Source organism: Cyrtonyx montezumae, unplaced genomic scaffold (genome assembly GCF_038088225.1).
Source record: "Cyrtonyx montezumae isolate F1298 unplaced genomic scaffold, pur_monq_1.0 scaffold_3, whole genome shotgun sequence".
Taxonomy (NCBI): Eukaryota; Metazoa; Chordata; class Aves; order Galliformes; family Odontophoridae; genus Cyrtonyx; species Cyrtonyx montezumae.
This window is the reverse complement of record NW_027072034.1, coordinates 96114839-96135566: the sequence shown is the minus strand read 5'-3', so window position 1 is coordinate 96135566 and position 20728 is coordinate 96114839. Positions and strand designations below refer to the sequence as shown.

Here is a 20728-nt window from a genome sequence, read left to right as displayed (position 1 = left end):
TGCTGAGGGGATTTGAATTCTAGATGAAGCTAATACAGCCCCCTTCTACCTAAGTGCTGTTCCATTAGCACACCTGGAGTGAAGTTCAAATGTTCTAGAAATGAATTACAGCTTTTTGTCATCAGTTTTTCAAGTGTAGAATAACGTACTTATGATTGGTGTCAGATAGGGGTTGCAGTTTTGCAATTGCCTATTCCTTTATTGTCAGGGTGGGTTTTTTTATTCTTTTTATTTCCTTCAGTGAGAAGTTATGTTATGGCACTGCACTTCTTTAGTCATTATGTTTTTCTTATCTGCGAAAATATGCAATGTCCCCTCTTGTTAGCCTTTTTTTCTCAACCCATTATTTAAGAAGATAGGTACATTAGATTACAATTTCTTCTCTTATTCTCTCCAATAATTTTGTTAAATATCTCATTGGCAGGTGAGATGTGGACCATTTTTTGAAATCTCCTTAAAACACGTGTGAACATAGAAAATCTAAGATGTTTAGCATTTCCATTTTGATCAGTCACTTAACAGCACTTTTACCTGTAAAGTTAAGAAGTTTCTTCCATCTTCTAGAAAATTGGCTAACATCCCATTTACTGATTTACTTCCATGGGAGCAAAATATAGTATAACTTGTAGAAATGTGACAGAACTGTGTGTGGCTTTGATGAGTAGCCTTTCCACCAGAATTCTTCAAAGTTCTCTTTCTAAAAGCATTTTCTCTGAAATTATGCTTTTAGGGCCTTTTTCATTTCACTAACATATGTCTAACTACCATTTACTGTCACTGCACTCCAAGTTCCTGTCAGAAGAAGTCAATTTAGAGAACATGGTTTTGTGCTTTAACTTTGTCTTTTGATTGCCGTTTCTGTATGTTTTTCCTTCAACAGATGTCTAGCTATTTAGTCAAGGGAGAAAAAAGCTGTATCCACAAAAATGATGAGCAGAATAAAAGTGTTTTATTTTTATTTTTTTTATTTTTTATTTTTTTTAATTTTTACTTTGGCTGTGTGTTAAGAGCAATTTATGCTGTGCATTGATGTTCTTCCTGCACCTTTGGGACTTGTAGGGAATCATTTGTGGTATTTTCATTTGAATGGAGACTAGGAACTTTAATTTGAGGGAAGGAACAGAAAATAAATCAGTTTGACTAGAGTCTGTATTGCAGCCTATAGGTTCTTTGTGGCGTGGAGTTCCCATTGCCTGTGCTCGGAGTGCTGAGAGAGGAGCGCTTGCAGTCTAGATCCTAAGCTTATGTGTGGTAACTATTGCTCAATCAGCCACACTTGCTTAACATCTTTCTTCAGATACTTTGACACCAAGAGATACAAAGTGCTCTGTGTTATTATATGTAGTGCAACAACATTACAAAGGAAGCCTTTAATTCATCCTGGTCTCCTGAATAACTCCAGCTACAGGGTTGCATCGAATAATTTCTCAGTGTAGCTCAGCAGTGACGTTTCCATTGCTGCTGGCTAGTGCCATAAGGCTACAGCAGCACAGTCACTGCTTCTGGATGCAAATTACTCCTTTATTTACTATATTCCCAGCAGTAAGTTCCAGTAACTAACTGTTGCATCCTAAGTCTCTATCTTATTTCTACCATCCCTGACGGTATGGATGTGGGAATAGAACTGCTGGTTTTGCCTGCCAAACTGTGCAACACCAAAATATGTCACTTAAAACACTGATTTTTAGGAAGTTTGCTACCTCAATCTATTGTGCAGATGAGGCATATGAGATATATTACTTCATCAGATCATTCAAATGCATGAAAAATCAAAGCACAAATAAAATATAACACACAATTAGATTGCATTCAGAATACTGAGAAATGTGAGCCGTGATCCTGAACATAAGGAAAAATAAATATTTATTAATAAGAAAGAAGGAAGGAAGGAAAGAAGGAAAGAAGGAAAGAAAGAAAGAAAGAAAAGTATTTCTTTTATGGAGGAAATATTCTAATTCCTATTGATTCTGTGATTCTGCCCCCATGGCTGCTTGAGCTGCTAATTGACTGAGCTTCTTTACTCTTGTGCTTTAGCTTCTTTAAAGCACTACTGTGGCTGTGCAAATGGATATGAATTACATCAGGGTTTAGAGACAATGAAAATCAGAATCTCTTGGGTGTATGATCAGCTGTGTGTAGGATATTACCTCATCCGCTAGGTCAACAGACCGAACTCACTCATCTGTTGTGTTTATTGCAAAATCATTACAATATTTTTTCATTAATTTGTTTGTTATTTTAGCTTGATTCATCATAATTTCCCCCATTTACTGCTCAACCCCAGACATAATAGTCTGTAATTGCATTCTTGTCATTATACTCTCTTTATAAGTGTATGTGGGATATATATTCCTATAAAATTACGTCATTCAGTACTGACATTATTGTGTCTACTAAGAAGATCTCTGCTGAGATCTTCTGTTCATATTCTGAGATCTTGGTTCATATTGTGGCTTGATATTTCTCTCTGTTTGCATGCATCTGGTTAAGAATTATAGATTTTGTTTGTTTGTTTATGGTAACTAAGGCATGAGCTTTTGCATTAGAGATCTTTCCCTTATATTAACCTATAGGCCTCTACCAAAACCTAAAGCTCCACTGTTTTTTATTTGATTTTATTTTTTCTCTCATTTTGAAATACATTCATGTTATATGTATGTGGCAGCAGAAAGAAAGGGGGAAATGCTGAATGCTAGCTGCCTGACATCTTGTATCTAGCTATTCAGTGCTCTTGGAAGAGGTGTCCCTTCACATTTTACTGACCCTATGTGTGAAACCCCATGCAGCTACTCCTTGAATCAGTCAGTGGGAAGAGGCAGAGCAGTGCTTGTGGAGAAGTTAACTGCATCATAAAGCGGAAGATGTGGGGAGTTTCTGGGGGAATGGTATTTCATGGGCTCCTCTAAGCGTAGGACTCTGATAAGACTCAAGGGGCTGCATGTTTCTCTCATTAATGCTCTGGTGAAGTTTCACTGTGGTATATAGTTCTGAATGAAACAATGCAATTTTCAAAAGAAATTAAATACTGTGTCTGAGCTTGAGTATTGTAAAACGGATCCCTGTTATTAGATTATCTGGGCAATTCTATTCAGTGCTTTTACTGTGCTAGACATCCAAGGGGGTAAAAGAGTTTGTTTTATGCTGGACTATTATCTTTATTTTTGTTGCTTTTTCTGTTATCAGAGCTGCCAGGTCTTTAACTCCAGCTCATGAAGGGCCACAATCTTTCCCCTTTCCAATATGAGACCATGAGATAGGTCAGAAATTCCATATGTGGTCATAAGATGTTAGTACCATGGCCTCTATACCCAGATGGTCTTCTGTGCTGGCCTGTTAAGTTTTGTTGCCTAGCATCCTTCTGCAGATGGGTATGCAAAGTTAAGTCAACCATAGCTTTTGACTACATACCTGGAAGATACACCAGAGGGAAAAGCTCTACATGAGCATTCCTTGTATACTAGTCCAGTTCATCTAGCTTGGTGGTAGAGACAATGAAGAAATATCTGCAAATGTGCCGTGTCTCACTAAGGCAAAGCAGAATCTGAAAAAAAATGATAAAACAGTGTAGATTAGAGACAACACAGTCCTTTTTGTTCCTAGTGCAAATACTACTGGTAGTTGGTGAGGGACATGAAAATGTAATTAGATGTAAAGAAGTGATGCTACTTCTTCTCTACATATTCTGAAATCATTGCATCTTTATTTAGTGGAAAAAATCAACAACATGTTATTGCTGTTAATGTGATTGTTACAACTGAATGGTCTAATAGTCCTTTTTTCTAAATATCATTTATTGCATTGTGTGGAGATCAACACACACACAAAAATGAAAGATTTTTGTGCTCTTGCTCTGCACAGAATCTTAGCAATAGTGAAAATACAAAAAGAGAAAAAAAAATCAAAAGCAGCAACATCCTGATCTGATTTTCTAATCATAGGTCACATTTTTTTTCTACCCTTTTTTTAAAAAAAAAAAAATATATATATATATATTTTTTTACAAGCGTGACATTTTCAGCTGAAAGATATTGAGAAAGAACATAGTGTACAACATTCATGATGTCATTTTACAATTTTTTTTCCATGTCTGCCCTTTTTGGCTATCCAGACATGAGTGGAGAGCAACACATCCTGAATATCTCTATTTAATTGATGGTAAGAGCTCTAAAAACAAGCTTACAGATACTTTGGGGAGATGAAACTACAAGTCTTATGAAAATCCAACAGCGAGGCTGTGCTGTCTCTTGCCGTGAGACTTCCCATGTGAATTAAGAGAGCTAAAGGGAAATTTAGAAGCCTGAGAAGTGTCAAAATCAGACAAGTTCTCATAGGGTGGAAGACCATGACAGCCCTTGTAGGACTCTTGTCTTCATGAAGGGATGAAAACTGAAGCAGTACAATAAGTATAAAAGGAGAGTGGAGTGGTTTCCTTGCCCAGAAAAACATACATGGCAAGGATGTGTGTTTAAAAACATTGCATGGGAATTGCAGATATCTGTCACGCTTACGTATTCATCTTGTACACTACCAGGTATGAGAGGATTCAGCACAGGGCTGATTAATGACCTCTTGTCCCTATGGGGGACTTGAATGTTCTTAAGTGATAAACTCTAAACTCCGTTCTCCCTTCTGAGTGATGAAGCTGAAAAGTTTACTGGTAGGAAACTTGTCACTCTAGACTAGTATCTGGAAGGCCTGAAGGAACTAAATGGAAGTAAAATCCTTGAGAAATTTGCTGGTGTGTGGTGCTTAGCATGTAGGGAGCAATCAATCCATTGCATTCTTATTATGTTTATAGCTTCCTGCAGAGTGAGTCATCTTGATTATCTCTAGATTACTTTGAATTGCTTTTGGTTTGAGAGTAGATGTTAGTTGAAAAATGAATTAGTTTTAGTCTAATAGAATATTGCAAAATCATTCATTGATTCTGACAGTATATTAAAAAAAAAACCACCAATGATATGATGCTTTATTTGATAGTGTGATTTCTATGGCATTTTATTTAGCTGGCAAAAGAGATTTCCACCTTTTTAAAATTTGCGATGCTGTCTTTTCCAAGTTGTAACCTCTGACAGGGAACAGCTCGTCATTTTTTGAACTTTTTCACTCAGTATACCTGTATACCTTGTATACCTGCGAGACATTTCTACTGACCAAACTGAATTGAGAGTAGGCATAAGGGTATAAAGAGGTACTAAGTGCTGTCTCAGAGAGGCACACAGTTCCTTATTACTTTTATTCAAGTGCAAACCAGACCTCAAAGATAGCACCTTCCATTACACAAACAGAAATAACAGCAGCCAACTTTGGGGGGCTCTGTGTGCTTCTGGGGGAACTCTGTGGACCTTGGAGGGGGTTCTGCTAGTTGATATCAGCTGAGAAAGGGCTTGTGGAAGGGCCCCGTCCCACCGTGGCAGTTGCTGATCCAGAGCTGACCAGGGTCATGACCTGCCAGTACAGGTGGGTGGAGGCTTTGACTGGCCTCTTTGGCTGGCCCCTGTCCTGAAACTCCTCAAAATGCTACAAGATAGATGTGGCCAGCAAAACAGTTATAAAGGTTACTGTGTAAAACCATTGAACTGACACAGAAACACTGAAGCACATGAGAAACAGCATATATTGAGCATTCCTGAAGCAGGAAATTGAAATAGATTACCTGATGTCACTCCCAACATGAATTATTGTATGATGCTAAACCCGAGGGAAGCACAAAGTAGATGAAAAAAAAGTGTCTCAGTAGCTGAAATTCATTTTGTTCCGAAGTGCCTTTCCCATAGGCATGTACTTTCCTTAGTGTGCACAAATTAAATGGACTTTGGCTTTTTAGATCCTGATACGTAAACTGCACTACTGAGACTTCAGTTGTAGATTGGGTTTGGTCCCTGAAGTCAAGAATCATGTTTTGCTGTGCTCTCAATGGAGGAGCTATTTCCAAACTTCCATTTCAGCTGGTTTGCAAGAAGAAATAAATTCTATTTGTTGTTTGAGGAACCAACACCATTACATAGTGAAATGATACTGTCCCCCATTTTATTCTTATATTGCACATTATTTTATTATTGATACAGTAATAAGTGATTCAAACGAGTACAAACAAGAGAGGCTTGTGGCTGAATGTGTTCAGTACTGTTCATTTTCAAGACGTGTTTTCATTTTTGGAAGTGAAAACATATTATGGAAACTGCAATGATTTTGTAATGACAGCTTTTCCTCTTGCCTTTCTGGACTTCTAAACTTCTGCTTTCATAATCTTTAAATATTTCCTTTAAAAAAATTGATAGCCACTCATTATATGTAAATACTACTGTTTTGCTGTCTGTCTTTTTCACTTCTCAGCAAGACTGTATTAACCTTGGTTCTACATTTCTGCAGAGTGATTGAAAAAAAGACAGTATTCTAAATGAAGGTTCTTGCTTTATGTGCAGTTCTTTTTCTTCTGGATTTTATCAAGCATTTCATCCAAGAATATTGCTATTCATTTTTCAGCTCTTAGGTTGCCTTTTCTTCTGTTAGTTATGTTACGAGCCATTGTGCATGCTATCTAAGTATGTGGATGAAGGACAAGCTAAAGATGTAAGATAGATACTGCAGGCTTCTGACCCAGCTCAAAGTAACAGTTCCTTGGAGCTAGGTACATTTAGTTGTTTTTTTCAAGCTGTTTCTCATTTCCTTGTGTGTTTTATGTATTTGATTTGATTGAGTGCTATGAGAGGCTTAAAATCTATAGATAGATGAAAGTGAAACTTTCTTAGGAGGCTTAATTTTTCTCATTAATGGAGAAGAGAAAAAATTATCTGGAAGAATTATTAAAGACAGTCAACAGTATTTTTCAAAACTGAAGCTCAGTGTTAAAATTCAACTCATCCTTTAATTGCAAATTTCCTACAGAGATCAGTCCTTGCTGGTTGACTTTGATGTCTTTTTAATTAGCAATTCTCAATAGATGTCATTGATTCTTCAGAACTATGTAGAGGTAAAGTGAAGGCAAGAATCATTTTATGATTAGCAGATCTTTTCCTTTTAGAAATTAATTTATTAGCTAAATGGAAGTGTATTGCTTTGAAGATATCCTAAGAAACAAAAGTTTTAAACTTTGATACTTGATCATTTAATGACTAAATCTATATTTTGGTGCCTGTAGAAGTTGAATTGATTACCTTTGCAGCAGATCCTTATTTGTATCAATGGGACCAGAGAGCTCTCGGGCATTCAGAGAGCTATTCCTTTGCTTAAGTGTTATTGTCTTTTATACACAGTAGAATTGGAAGCCCTTGATATTTTTTATGAGTTGAAACCAGCCTTACTTACTGTATGCTACTGGTAAGATTTAAAGATTTTTTTTGTTTCTGTAGCTGAATATGCTTTTTAATAAATCATCCACATATATGCAGATGGGTTTTCTGACACCATCTTCAGAGTCCTGCTGCTTCCACTCTTTTCTATCTACTTCATTTTCAACACAAGCTATTACTGCATTTCACAATTATTTGCATTCTACTCATGCTATTGCAAAAACATCCTTTATAAATTCTGTGGGGTTGGGATTGGATTTAAAATGCTTGAGAACTTTGTGTTAATGGATTGGTCTTGGCAATAGAATCATAGAATCACAGAACTGTTTGTATTGGAAGGGACCTTCAAGGTCACCTAGTCCAATTTCCCTGCAGTGAACAAGGACCCCTAAGTTACATCAGGTTGCTCAGAGCCCTGTCCAACCTGACCTTGAATGTCTCCAGGAATGGGGCATTCACCACCTCTCTGGGCAAGCCAATACTTCACTACCCTTATAAAAAAGCACATTTTTCTTATATACAATCTAAATATCTTCTATTTTGGTTTGAAACCATTTCCCCTTGTCCTGTCACAGCAGACCCTGCTAAAGAGTCTGTTCCCTCCTTTCTTACAGCCCCTCTTTAGATACTGAGAGGCTGCTTTCAGGTCTCCCTGGAATCTTTTCTTCTCCAGACTGAACAGCCCCAACTCTCTGAGCCTGTCCTCATAGTATGAAATAGCTTTGTGAGAACCTTTGTTACTTTAGGATAATGAGTAGCATGCCTTAATGATCAGGAATTCAACCTTTCAAAAATTTCAGATATTTTTCTATATTTGACTGTGGTTTATCCCACACTCTCACAAGAGAATAATTCAGCGTGTGAGTACAGTTTCTGTTTTTTCCTGCATCAGCTATAAGAAAGCAGATATCTTGCTATTTTCCCTATTCTTTTAGTTTCAGCTTGTTACTCTTCTTCCATCCTGAAAGCACTGAGGGAGAAATTACAGTTGGAAGATGTTGTCACTGAGCAAGCATATATAACTAGAGTATTACAGTTAATTGCTAAAAATTTAAGCTCTGAAAGTTAAAATGTATGCCTAAATACTTCCTTGGCCAGAAAATGACACACTGTAATGCAGGAGATTAATTTAAAAGTTCCTGCTACATTTTATTTGAACTTGCGGAAGAACTCATTAAAATCACATTACAGCTACTCTTATTTCTATTAGATGTGCCTAACATTAAAAAAATAGTTTTTCCCTCAAGTGATGATGAAATATATTTGCTTCCGTGAAATATCTAGTCAAAACTTCAAAAATACTTAGTTTTACCTTTGGCTTGAGCATAGAAGTGTTGTTGCAGTGTAGCTCTGGCATACAGCATTTGATATTCTTTGCTTTTTCTCATCCACTTAGTTTTAGAGTAGATTAAGAAGAAACAGGAAAAGTAGAGGACAGGCAAATCCTTCAAAAACAGAATCTCACAGTTAGGTCTCCAAATCTGAAAGACAAATGCTTGCTGATAAATATTCAGCACTGTGTAACATTAAGTAACCACTGGAATACCGGGCATGTTTGAATGTTCTGCCATAGTATGCCAGCAAACCAGAAGACAAATTGTAGTCCCGTATGTAAATGCTATACGGTGTGAGCTTATAATTCTGAGTTTTGAATTCTATTTGAAAGGATGTTGTGTGTGTAGCTTTTGAGGTGCTGGCAAGCTCGAGAATCCCACATGATAGATGGTGTTTTCCTCTAAGCTCAGCATGGCATCTGATGTTGTCAAATGGTCAGGTAAAAAAAAAAAAAAAAAAGAATTGCTGACTGTTTCTGTGATTATAGACAAAGCTTATTGATTCTACCTATGAATTTAATTTTATCTTTATTATCACATAACATTAAAAAAAATAAAAAAAAATAGAATTATTCAAGTGTATGGGAAGGTGTATAGGGAAGCCAGCATAGAAAATCATTTATAGATTCTGGTCAAGCTAATTTTGATGAAATTTGTACTTTTTTCTTTCGTTTTGTGCACTTTATATAGGACTTAGATTCTTCATGGAAAATCTAAATACAGCCATATAGAAGGCAGCTTAAGTCTTTTGTGAGGCCTTCCAGTTGTAGAAATGTTGGAAACTAGCATCTTTCAGAGTAAGAGAATCTACTCAATTCCAGTAGGTTGAGTTCTTTTTTCAAATTAATAATGAAACAGTATTTCCTCTTCCTCAGTTTAATTCAAAGTTTGGGGTTCCAGTGAATTGCTGGTTGTAAAGATTAGATCCAGAAGTCTTCCAGAACTTTCACATTTTCCCATTCATTAATGTCTTCTTGACTTATAAGCCACACAGAGTAGAAGCTCTCCTTTCACATTCCTGCAGCATTCACCATTTAAAGTTCTGTTTATGATAAAGCCTTGAAAGTGTTTCCTAAAATAAACTGCTATAATTTCCAAATGTGATTTTTTTCAGAATCCCTACACAGTGCTATCCTGTCTGTATGAAGGCTGATTCAATAAAATTAAATGCCATAGCAGCAATTTGAAAAGTTCTTTTAATCCACTGCAAGTGAGTACTTGCAGCAACTCCATGCTGGGTGGACAGCTTTTACAGAACATACCATTTTGAAGTTCTTGCTAAGCACAGCCTGGACTAAAAGTGACTGTCAGCTAGTTACTGGTACTCCATGTTTTTTATGAATAGTAGGTATGTTGAGAAGTGCTCTCCTCTTTGTCATTACTCTGCTGTTAATATTCCGTATATCCTTTTGAATGTTAGAGGGTTTCCGCTGCAGCAGAGTAATGCTGTCTCCTAAGTGACATTTTGTCATTCCACAATCTTGTATAAGTGCATAATAAAATATTAATCTCGTAAAAAATCATATAATCAAAAACGCATATTTGTGAAGAGCACAAGTTGAATTGGAATTAAACATTGTATTTCATATAAATCCCTGATAAAGACTTGTATGATAGTTGAGATGTGCTTGAATGGTGTTACAGAGAAGTTTGCTCTGCCTGGACCTCTTTTGTATGAGCACTGAGCCTCAGATTTCAACATTTGCTGATTAGCAGTGCCTCTGTGGAGAAATGAAACTAAAAATAAAAATGTAGCTAGAGGTTCATCTTGAAATTCCTTTCCCATCTCCTGGAGGGATTTCATAGTCACGGTCACTGTTCCTTGTAATAATTTCTTTGTGGTCAGATATTGGGATTTGTTATTATCTGACACCACTACTTTTACAAACATGTTCAGCTTATCTACTGCTGTTCATAATAAGCATACCCAAAAGGTTAGTGTGTTACATACATAGTTGAGTCAGTCCAGCACGACTTTCATTTTGATCTGTTGCACACACAGTTAACTATGCTTGTTCCTAACCCTCTGTTTTTACAAAATCACAGAATTGTAGTGGTTGGAAGGGACCTCCAGAGATCATTGAGTCCAACCCCCTGCCAAAACAGCTCCCTTGCCCAGGCTGCACAGATAGGAGTCCAGGCAGGTCTTGAACATCTCCAGAGAAAGAGACTCCACCACCTCTCTGGGCAATTTACTGTTTTGTAACAGTATTACATTATAGGCAAATTTTTTGGTTTGCTTCTTGCTTAACATTTTTTGTATTCAGGGAGTACAGAGAGCTCTTTAAAAATTGTAGTTAATGCACGTTTTAAAAGTCTTAGTTGAGACTTTAATCATTGTGATTTTGACATTTTTCACTTGCAAAATATAGGCTTACTCAGTTTCACAGCTTTTGTGATAGACCCTTGCATGAATGCAAGACAATTTAGAAATTACACAGCATTCAGTAAATCTACCAGTAATGTGTCACTGTGGTTTCTTAAAGTCTGTACATCTTCTAGCCCCCCACCATTCAGTCAAGATTTATGAGAATTTTCTGCCTTTCCAGCACCCATAAATCCATTCTAACCCATGTTTCTTGTTGTCTACATAAAAATAACTTGTAAATTTTTGTTAGAGTATTGGGTGCATTTCAAACTTTGTGCAGTTATTTCAATCAGTAAGTATAAACAGAAACGCCAAGTTGAAAATAGGGATATAATAGAAAATGTTGGAAATTATGAATTACTAGTATGTGAGACCTATTATAGCATCATAAAGTACTCTGAGTTGGAATGGACTCACAGGGACCATCGAGTCCAACTGTGGTCTCTGCAGAAGACCACACAAATTTCAGACCCTATGTCTGAGGGTGTTGTACAAATGTTCGTTGAACTCCAGCAGCTTGGGGCCATGCCCACTGCCCTGGGCAGCCTGTTCTGTGCCCACATCCTTCTGCTGCAGCCCCTGTCCCTAACCCCAGCCGCCCCTCCCCTGACACAGCTCCATGCCGTTCCCTCGGGCCCTGTCGCTGTCACACAGAGCAGAGCTCAGCGCTGCCCCTCCGCTCCCTGTGAGAGCTGCAGCCGCCATCAGGCCTCCCCTCAGCTCCTCTGCTCTGCGCTGAACACACCCAGGGCCCTCAGACACTCCTCACACACCTTGCCCTCTGGATGCCTTTCCCATCTTTGTAGCCCTCTGTTGGATGCTCACTTAATTGTTTTGCATCCTTCATCTCTTACATAACAGTGCACGCAACTTTGAAGAAAATCTTAGTGGAAAGAAAGTTGTCCTTTTATTTTGTAAAAAATAATAATAAAAAAATCAGTTTTACTTTAAAAATAACAGTTAAAAATAGTTAAAATAACAGTTAAAATAACCAAAACAAACAGACAAAAAAAACCCAACCAACTAATCTAGGCCCTTTTTTTTTTGGGGGGGGGGGTGGGGGGGGATGGAAAACTGTTATTTTCCTGAGAAAATATCAATTACTTTTCAGGAATGAAAAGAAGAATGTCAGCATTGGCACAGTGGCACACAGTCATGGTTGCAAGATAACCATCAGTAGTTGCCCCTTACTCTGGGCTGATGCCTGCTCAGCTCGCTTGTGACCTCAGCATTTTGACTGAGAGATCCAACTGAAACGTGAGGAGCTGCAACCACCCTCTGTGTTCCCCTACAGAGGACACACTGTCCCTGCAGGAGTGACGTTGATGTTTTTGGAGCCAGCTGCTGTGGAGCTGACATGTCTCTCTGCTTGACAGCACCACCATAGGAACAAAAGGCCCATCTTAGCAAAGATGATTTGTAGACAATGGAACAAGGAAGAAGAAGCATTTTCCACCCCACCATGCCCAACAATGTAAAAACAATGCCTTGTTACCCGTGGTTAAGACAAATATAGGCTTCCTTTAAAATGTCAGCTGCTTCCTTATGCATAAGTGCATGAAAAGAACAGTCAGGGCTGAATTTGACTTCTTGCTGACTCTTGGAATTTTGTTGGCTCCTCAGAAAAATTAGAACTAGGCCACTTTTTTCAGCGTGATGTCTTCTTGAAGGGAACAGTAAAACACAGCATCTTTTTCCAAATCCAGAAATGCATATTTGAAAACCCATTTTATTGTAATTTAAGTTCCAAGTGTTTTAAGAGTTTTTGACATCTTCAGTATTAAATCAAAGGCTGAACACTGCAATTTTTCCTGTTTTCCAAGTAAGAACTTAGTTGCTGATTAACTGTCTTTGGCAGTGAGTGGGTAAAAATTAACAAATTAACGACTTAACAATGAAATCAAAGTGAATTAGAATACCATTATCTAAAATAAATTATATTTTATTAGTACTGTGTAATGTTCTTTAACTGATGACAGTGATTTATTTTTACTTAGATGAATGATGAAACTAATCAGTGAATTGCTGGATAGATGCTCTGTTAAATTACTCCTGAATTCAATTGGGAGCCATTAATCTATTGCTTTGTGTGCTTATTTGTCACTGAATTCATAGGGAGATGTGCAGCTTCTTATTCCATTTACATAAATAGGAACTAGAGCATCTTCATTGATTATCAGTGGAGTTTCACTCTTTTGAACTAGAGAAAATGAGACAATAGACCCCCCTGTTTTATGAGTAGACCCCTTATGAAAACCTTTTTTATTTTTTGTTTTTAAAACTTTTAAATTGAATCAGTCCTGCTTATTGCAATATATAACTTTTTTTTTCCTTTTTCTTTCAGTTAATGATATTAGCTAATTCTATTGTAATGATTGCTTAAAAATGGATGTCTACTGGACACTTATTTTTATATTCTCTTGGTTATATTAGATAAACTGATGTGCTGATTTTTCTAGTCCACCCACAGGAGTCTGTTCATTAAATTTAATGAATGAAGAAATTAAGAAATGTATATGACAGTAAAAACAATGCAGTTTCAGGAAGTTAATATAAATGAAAATGCTTTTTTTACAGCTTTACAATCCAAATCAAGCTGGTCAGTTTACAATTCAAAGGAGAAAAGCAAATGAGCTTTTTGTGACTATATAGCAGAAATGACAGCTGGGTCCCAATACATGGCAGTTTTCCTAGCAAGGAGGGAGGTAAAGAGGAAGAGCATTAGAAAATTTCTATTAGACTTGTGAAACGTATTTTTCTAGTAATGGAAACTCAGAAGCAATTTTGTTTTTACTGTATAGAATTCCCTCCAAACAGCACCATCACCTTAAAAATGTAACATTCTTGATTGTAAATTGCCTCCTGCTGAAATTATGTCATGCCTAAGACTGTTTTTAAAAAAAGTAAAAAAGGTTTAATTCTCAAGCAAGTTGCAGCATTGATCTACCTCTTCAACATAACATTCAGAAAATCTGAAGACAGATTATCCACACCATGAAGATAGCATAAGATTAGTTGACACGAGGAAGAAAACAAGTAATTACCAGAGTCAATTTTCAGTGGTTTTTGCTCTTAAATGAAAAAGAAACCAGCCTAACAAATGACTCTAGGTTCTCATAATTATTTAATTTTAACCTTAAATCCACAGTCTATACCCAAAAAGCCAGTGGTAGGAACAAGTTGATGCAGGGAAACCTCTTGAAAGCTGAATAGTGGTGTGGAAAGGTATTAACAGGGCTAGTAATTCCACTGCATGTTAGGGCTGGAGCTTCCTTACGGTTAATGACCTTGCAATTTTGCTAAAGCTGTTTACACCTTATATTTTAGTCAACTCAAAGGAAGGAATGAGCTGAATGCTCCTGGGAAGTCACATAATGAAGCCCACAGCACTTTAGCTTTGAAGATCCTTTATCTGTTCTGTCTGTCCCATGAGTGTCCTTTGGAGGTGGAGGGAAGTGTGCTATCTGCACTAGCATCCTGCAGTGGGTTAACTCTGCAGCTGCTAACTGCATCACAGGATTATGATTCCTAACAGTTTCAAAGCTGCTTTTTCTTTTGCAAAGAGACAAAGGAGCCACGTGTTTCATAGTAGCTCATAGGCAGCATTTGACTTATATGATTTGTGTATGACGGGACAGTTTGTACAAATGGGCTGAGAACAGAGTTCCTGAAATGCCCCTGCAGTTTGAACTATGTGCAGGTTTGTAACCTGAATGTTTGAAGAACAGTTGTGCAGTATTAAAAAAAAGTACATGTTTCTCTCAGAGCATGCTAAGGAATTCCTCTTAATTAGGGTTAAAACAGCTGAAATGCCTCCAAGCATCAGGGACACTTAATGACTTAACGTCTGCCTTGATTTTATAAGTATAGTCTTCTGGAAGCTGTATCTATTGAATGTTTTAAGCTAAACGATGGCAACCAAACTGTCCAACGTCTATGTCGTGTCCAGAATTTTCATTATTTTGTTGGGGGAGGCAAAAGCTTCTGTGGGCTTTTGTGAGTATGGTGGCTTTTCACAGAGAACTGCATTTGACTTGGTTTTCCTCCTGTATCCATTGTATGAGTGAACGCCTTCACAGCTTAGGCCACAGTAGTGATTTTATTTTCCACTTCTATTTCCGTTTAGCTCCCTCAAATGATTCTTGCAGCTCTGATCTTGTTCTTCTGTCTCTTGGGCTCTCTGAAGGGCAAGAGTTTCAAAGATTCATGTACTCTTAGAAATGAAAGTATATATGCAGATGATAACTAGTGTAATAATCTTTGAACATAACAGGATATATGCCTCCTTTGAAGGACAGCAATTCATCTAAAGCAATATCAAGAGCTGTTTGCAAATTTTGAAGCATTTAGTAACTCCTGAATGTTTATTTTGGGGGTCTAGAGAAATTCAACAGGTACTGAAGTCACAGAAATTATGTGACAGAGTTACCACAACTCTTAAGTTAATGGCTGCTGCCTTTGTGATTTATTTGTCACAGGCTTGCCTGTGCATAACTGGCTGTGTTGGAAGAGCTCTGACATATCTTGAATAAGAATGGTGATATTATTTATAAAAACTTTCCTCTTCTAAATTTCCTTCCATCCCTATCCTGCTCCCTTTACTGAGCCTGTGAGCTTTCATTTGGTCAGGGTCACCTCAGCAATGAGATATCCTTTAAATTTAAAGATATGCTGCTAGTTCAATAATTGGGTAAATTAAAAATTGTTCTTGGGAAGGCAGAAGCAGAATCAGAATGCAGTTGCATACTTAGTATTGCTGTGCTGTGTTCCCAACAGTGGCTGGGCCTCAGTAAACTGGAATTGATTTTTCTACTCTAGCATATCTTAATCCAGAATTAGGTTATGCAAAATGCTTTAATTTATTTTATTGGAAAGCAGGTTATGGTTTAATACTATCTGAATGGAATCTAATTTGCTGAGAATAGATGGTGAAACAAATACATCTAAGGAAGAAAATAACTAAAAGTAGAAATAAATAATAATAAACAGAGTTTGTGCTGTAGTGCTGGGTCTGTTTTCTAGGCTGTGTGCACTGTTGTAATACCTGGTGAATACGTTATGCAGTGCTGGATGTTGCTCGGTACATTTAAGTGACAATAAGTGCTGCCACTGTTTGAACTTGTCCTCCAGAAGAAAATAATTGTTTTGCCATGCTGTATCCTGTCGCTGTGGCATTTGCATCCTCAGAGGCCCAGGCAGTAACTTCTGTCTCTGCTGCAAAGTCAGGTTTGACAGGTTTGATAAATGAAAAGTTCCTGCGTATGTTTTTTTCCTTTTTCATGAAGAGAATATTAAGTCTTGTATTGTAGACAAATTCAATTCTTATAACTTTATCATACTACTTTAAATTCCTATGCTGTTTGCCCCTTGACCCTGTTTTACATTTATATATGTATATATATGTGTGTGTATGTGTTGGGGTACACTGATGTACTGTGTGCTATTTAAGTAACTGACCCAATCCTACTAAAGGTGAATGACTCAAGGCTGACAGGAAGATGTTCCACATATAACTTTGAGATCCTTTGGGGTGAAGAACTATCCAAATTTCCTTTATTGTTCTGTTTGATGCATAAGATAGCATGACAATTTGACCTTGCAATTTAACACCCTGCTAAGCTGCTTTGAGGCTCCTTAGTTAAAATGGTTCCTTTCTAATTTTCATTTGTTTGGTATTTAGGAAGCTGAGCCTTCAAGAAGCTGCTGGGAAGCTCTAAATGTCTTTACCTACTGCTTTAGAGTGACCCAGCCCAATGACAGAACAATGGAGGGAGCCAGGGTGACTCTTGCGTCCCTGCTGTACTCACATTGCTCCTTCTTCCTTCATTTCTTGTTTTTTATGTAAAAAGTCACTTTCATGTTTTGTTTGTTTGTTTTTCCCTGGTAATTTTTTTTATTCTCTCTGCAGCTTGGCTAGAAGACACATTTGGACTTCCTATCTTGGTCATTATGTTTATCACAACTATGCAGTTTTATTCACGCAGAGATGCTATTAACTTCTGTGTTGCAACACAACTTTCTTGAATTTTGGTTTGGGGAGTAGGGATAAGAACTGTCTTGTGTCTACTTACTAATTTCTGGACTTCTTTCTTAGCTCCTCATTCTCCGTTTTCTTTCCTCACTTTGAGCCCTGCCAGCTCCCTGGTTCTCCAGGAGCAGCTGCTACAAAGATGTATGTGTTCTCCTCTGTAAAAACAGTCCTTGTTTTGTGTTGCTAGGCTACACCCTTCCAGCTGCCACTGAAGAAATGCTCTGTGGTGGGAAACGGTGGGATTCTCAAAAAGAGCGGCTGTGGAAAACAAATAGATCAAGCGGATTTTGTCATGCGGTAAGATTGAAACCTCAATGACAAATTGTCTGCCCTTCCCCCTGCTCAGTCTCTGACTTTTCAAAGCTATTCAGTTGTGATTAATCAATTATAATTTGCCTTGGGTACTTTTCTTCTCACCATCGCAGGATGATTTACAGATGCAATTTGGGTAGAAGTGTGAGAAGGAGCAATAAAGAGAGTTTTGGCTGGCCTCTGCAGATATGTGTGTACTGTGGGGCAAATCTGCAGATGAGTGCATTGTGGTTGTGACAGACCTTCAAGTGTCACAGACAGGCATTTAGGAGCTGCTTTTCTTTTTTGATGATTCCTTATTAAGTGGATTCTCATCTTGTACTGTACTTCATCCTTCACAACTCTAAATGTGATCATACGCAACCCATTGAACTAGTGTTGAGTAGATACTATGCACAGGGCAAGGCTTAATGAACTGGGACAAGCTAAAATATTTCCATATTTTTCCTCCCTCCAGATTAATTTCTGTCTGACTAAGGAAAGGCGAAACCTTTTTCCTTGATGCCATCTTTTTTTGAATTCCCCATATTTCCTGTAACTTTGGTCTTTCTGAAGTCATAGGAATCTGTTAGAAGGGTGCTGAATCAGCTACTGATTTCTTGACTGAATTTGGCACTTTCTAGATCTGCATTCTTTAAGGAAGAAAGACAGAAATTGGCTCCTTTTTGTTAAATGTGAACAAGAAAAACATTGTGGGGCAGAAACTGGAAGACTGCTTCCAAAGAGATGGGGAATGGAGTTTTTTCAGGTTTTGAGGTAGATGCATAATGAACTCCCACTTTAGCAAGTCTACTTATTGAACCCTGATGGCTTATTATAAGGCCATACAAACTTGCTCTAAAGCAGACAGTATTACTATAATTTCTGGTTTGCACCTCAAGGAACAAAAATGCTTTTTGTGTTAAAGCAAATAAATACAAAAAACTAAAGACAAAGGCACAGAGGGAGGGTCTCAGCATGCTGATTGCCATTACTGCAAAGCTCCTTCAGTGTTTCAGAGACTAAATATAAGAAACTGCAGGGTATGCTATGGTAATATTATGTAGATGGAACAGGAAGTTAAAATACTGTAGGAGCAATCTGTTACAAAAACAATAGAAACTAATTTTTTTTTAAAGCTCATGTTACAGCCCGATCAGATTTTTTTTTTCCTCTCTAGGGAGGTTAAACTAGCCATTGTCTGTACTGAGCTTATTTTGAATTGGGAAGAAACAGTAGGTAAAAGCTTGCAAAAAACCCAGAAACTGCCTGCAGGCTGTATTGTATTAATGGTGCAGTTGTATTTATGAAAATTTTAGTGGTTAATGGAGTTAAGTCCAGCTGGTGTCCTGTAACGAGTGGTGTCCCCCAAGGGTCAGTTTTGGGGCCCATCTTGTTTAATATCTTTATTGATGACCTAGACGAGGGAATTGAGTGTACGCTCAGTAAGTTTGCAGATGACACCAAGTTGGGAGGATGTGTCAAACTGCCTGAGGGTAGGGAGGCCCTTCAGAGGGATTTGGATAGGCTGAACAGCTGGGCTGAGCTAAATGGGATGAGGTTCAATAAGACCAAGTGCCGGGTCCTGCACTTTGGCCACAATAACCCCATGCAATGCTATAGGCTTGGGGCAGAATGGCTTGAAGAATGTAGAGAGGAAAAGGACCTGGGGGTGTTGGTTGATGCTCGGCTCAACATGAGCCGGCAGTGTGCCCAGGTGGCTAAGAAGGCCAACAGCATCCTGGCCTGTATTAGAAATAGTGTAGCCAGCAGGAGCAGGGAGGTGATCATCCCCCTGTACTCAGCTCTGGTACGGCCGCACCTCGAGTACTGTGTTCAGTTTTGGGCCCCTCACTACAAGAAGGACATTGAGGCCCTGGAGCGTGTTCAGAGAAGGGCAACAAAACTGGTGAGGGGCCTGGAGCACAAGTCTTATGAGGAGCGGCTGAGGGAGCTGGGATTGTTCAGTCTGGAGAAGAGGAGGCTCAGAGGAGACCTTATTGCACTCTACCACTTCCTGAAGGGGGGTTGTGGTGAGGAGGGGGTGGGCCTCTTCTCCCTGATAAGTAATGACAGGACGAGAGGGAATGGCCACAAGTTGCGCCGGGGAAGATTTAGATTAGACCTGAGGAAGCATTTCTTTTCTGAAAGAGTGGTCAGGCACTGGAATGGCCTGCCTAGGGAGGTGGTTGAGGCACCATCCCTAGCGCTGTTCAAGAAGCGTTTAGATGAGGTGCTAAAGGACTTAATTTAGTAGTTGGGTAGAGATAGTGATAGGAGGATGGTTGGACTAGATGATCTTATAGGTCCTTTCCAACCTTATGAACTTATGAACTTATGAAAATATTTCAGTTCTGTTGAATAAAAGGAAATATGCCACTGGGAGAGAATATTTTTGTAGTGGATGGAAAATTTAGCAGATCTTGTCTAAATCTGATTTCTATAATCGGAGAGCTGAGAGAGGAAGAGTGTAACAATAACTTGCATAATATTTTGCATTTTTTTGATAGGAAATATGTCTAATGCCTTTGAACTATTTCTGCATTGGAAAATAATCATTACAGGTTTTGCCATTGTTCATACCTTCCTTTCACGTTGTTTTTGATTTTACTTATAGAAGTGCTTATGGAAATATGATTGCAACCATCTTCTTTGATAAATTGTAATCACTAAGGTTTTAATGAGTTTAAACTCATCTCATTGCTGAGCATCTTCTACAAACACAGTTGTACCGACACAGAGATTAAAAGAACGGCAGTTTTTAGCCCCTAGGTCACACCACACTACATCTACAGTAAAAAAGGTGCATGGCATATGGTGTACATGTTTAGTCAGAGTATTACCATAGGTTTGTCTTGAATTATGTGGGTGTTTTTCAAGTTTGTAATCTGTATTTTTAGGATGTTTTCTTTTTTAATTTTCCTTTTCCCTTCATGCAAGCATGTATTTTAAAAAAGAAGTGTTGGGTAATAAATCATAAACAACGTATTTGTCTGTATTTTGACAGAAGAGACATATTTTCATGTCATTAGATTTAGAAGAAATATTTCTGTCTTGTGATTTTCTCTGTCCCCCAACTATTTTTTATGTCTCTGCAATGGATTGTGCTTCTGCCAGGGAGAAGATTTCTCTCCAGGGAATTGGGGGATATTTTCCATGCTGTTTGCTGTTGAATTTGTTCCACATCTGGAAGAAACTTTTCATTATGTTCAAGCTGACTAGTGGCTATCATAGTTTGGGAAGGGCAAGCTGTTATCTTTTAATTACACTCTGCCATGCCATCTAGCCATACCAGCCTGGATGGAGCTGTAGATGTTAAAAATGGTGCCACTTTGGGGGTTAGTAAACAAGTCCAGAAAAATACTGCTTTCAGATACCATAGGTAATTATTATCTTGACAGTGGCTGAGGTG

At 38.0% G+C, this 20728-nt stretch overlaps 1 protein-coding gene across 1 annotated transcript in view; it reads left to right on the top strand.

The window, feature by feature from the left end:
- Nucleotides 1-20728, top strand: part of ST8SIA1 (ST8 alpha-N-acetyl-neuraminide alpha-2,8-sialyltransferase 1) — a 111933-nt gene that overhangs the window by 39539 nt on the left and 51666 nt on the right. The window contains exon 3 of the mRNA XM_065742481.1: nucleotides 17213-17322. Within this exon, the coding sequence (XP_065598553.1) occupies nucleotides 17213-17322 (110 nt within the window). The remainder of the gene's footprint in view (nucleotides 1-17212; nucleotides 17323-20728) is intronic.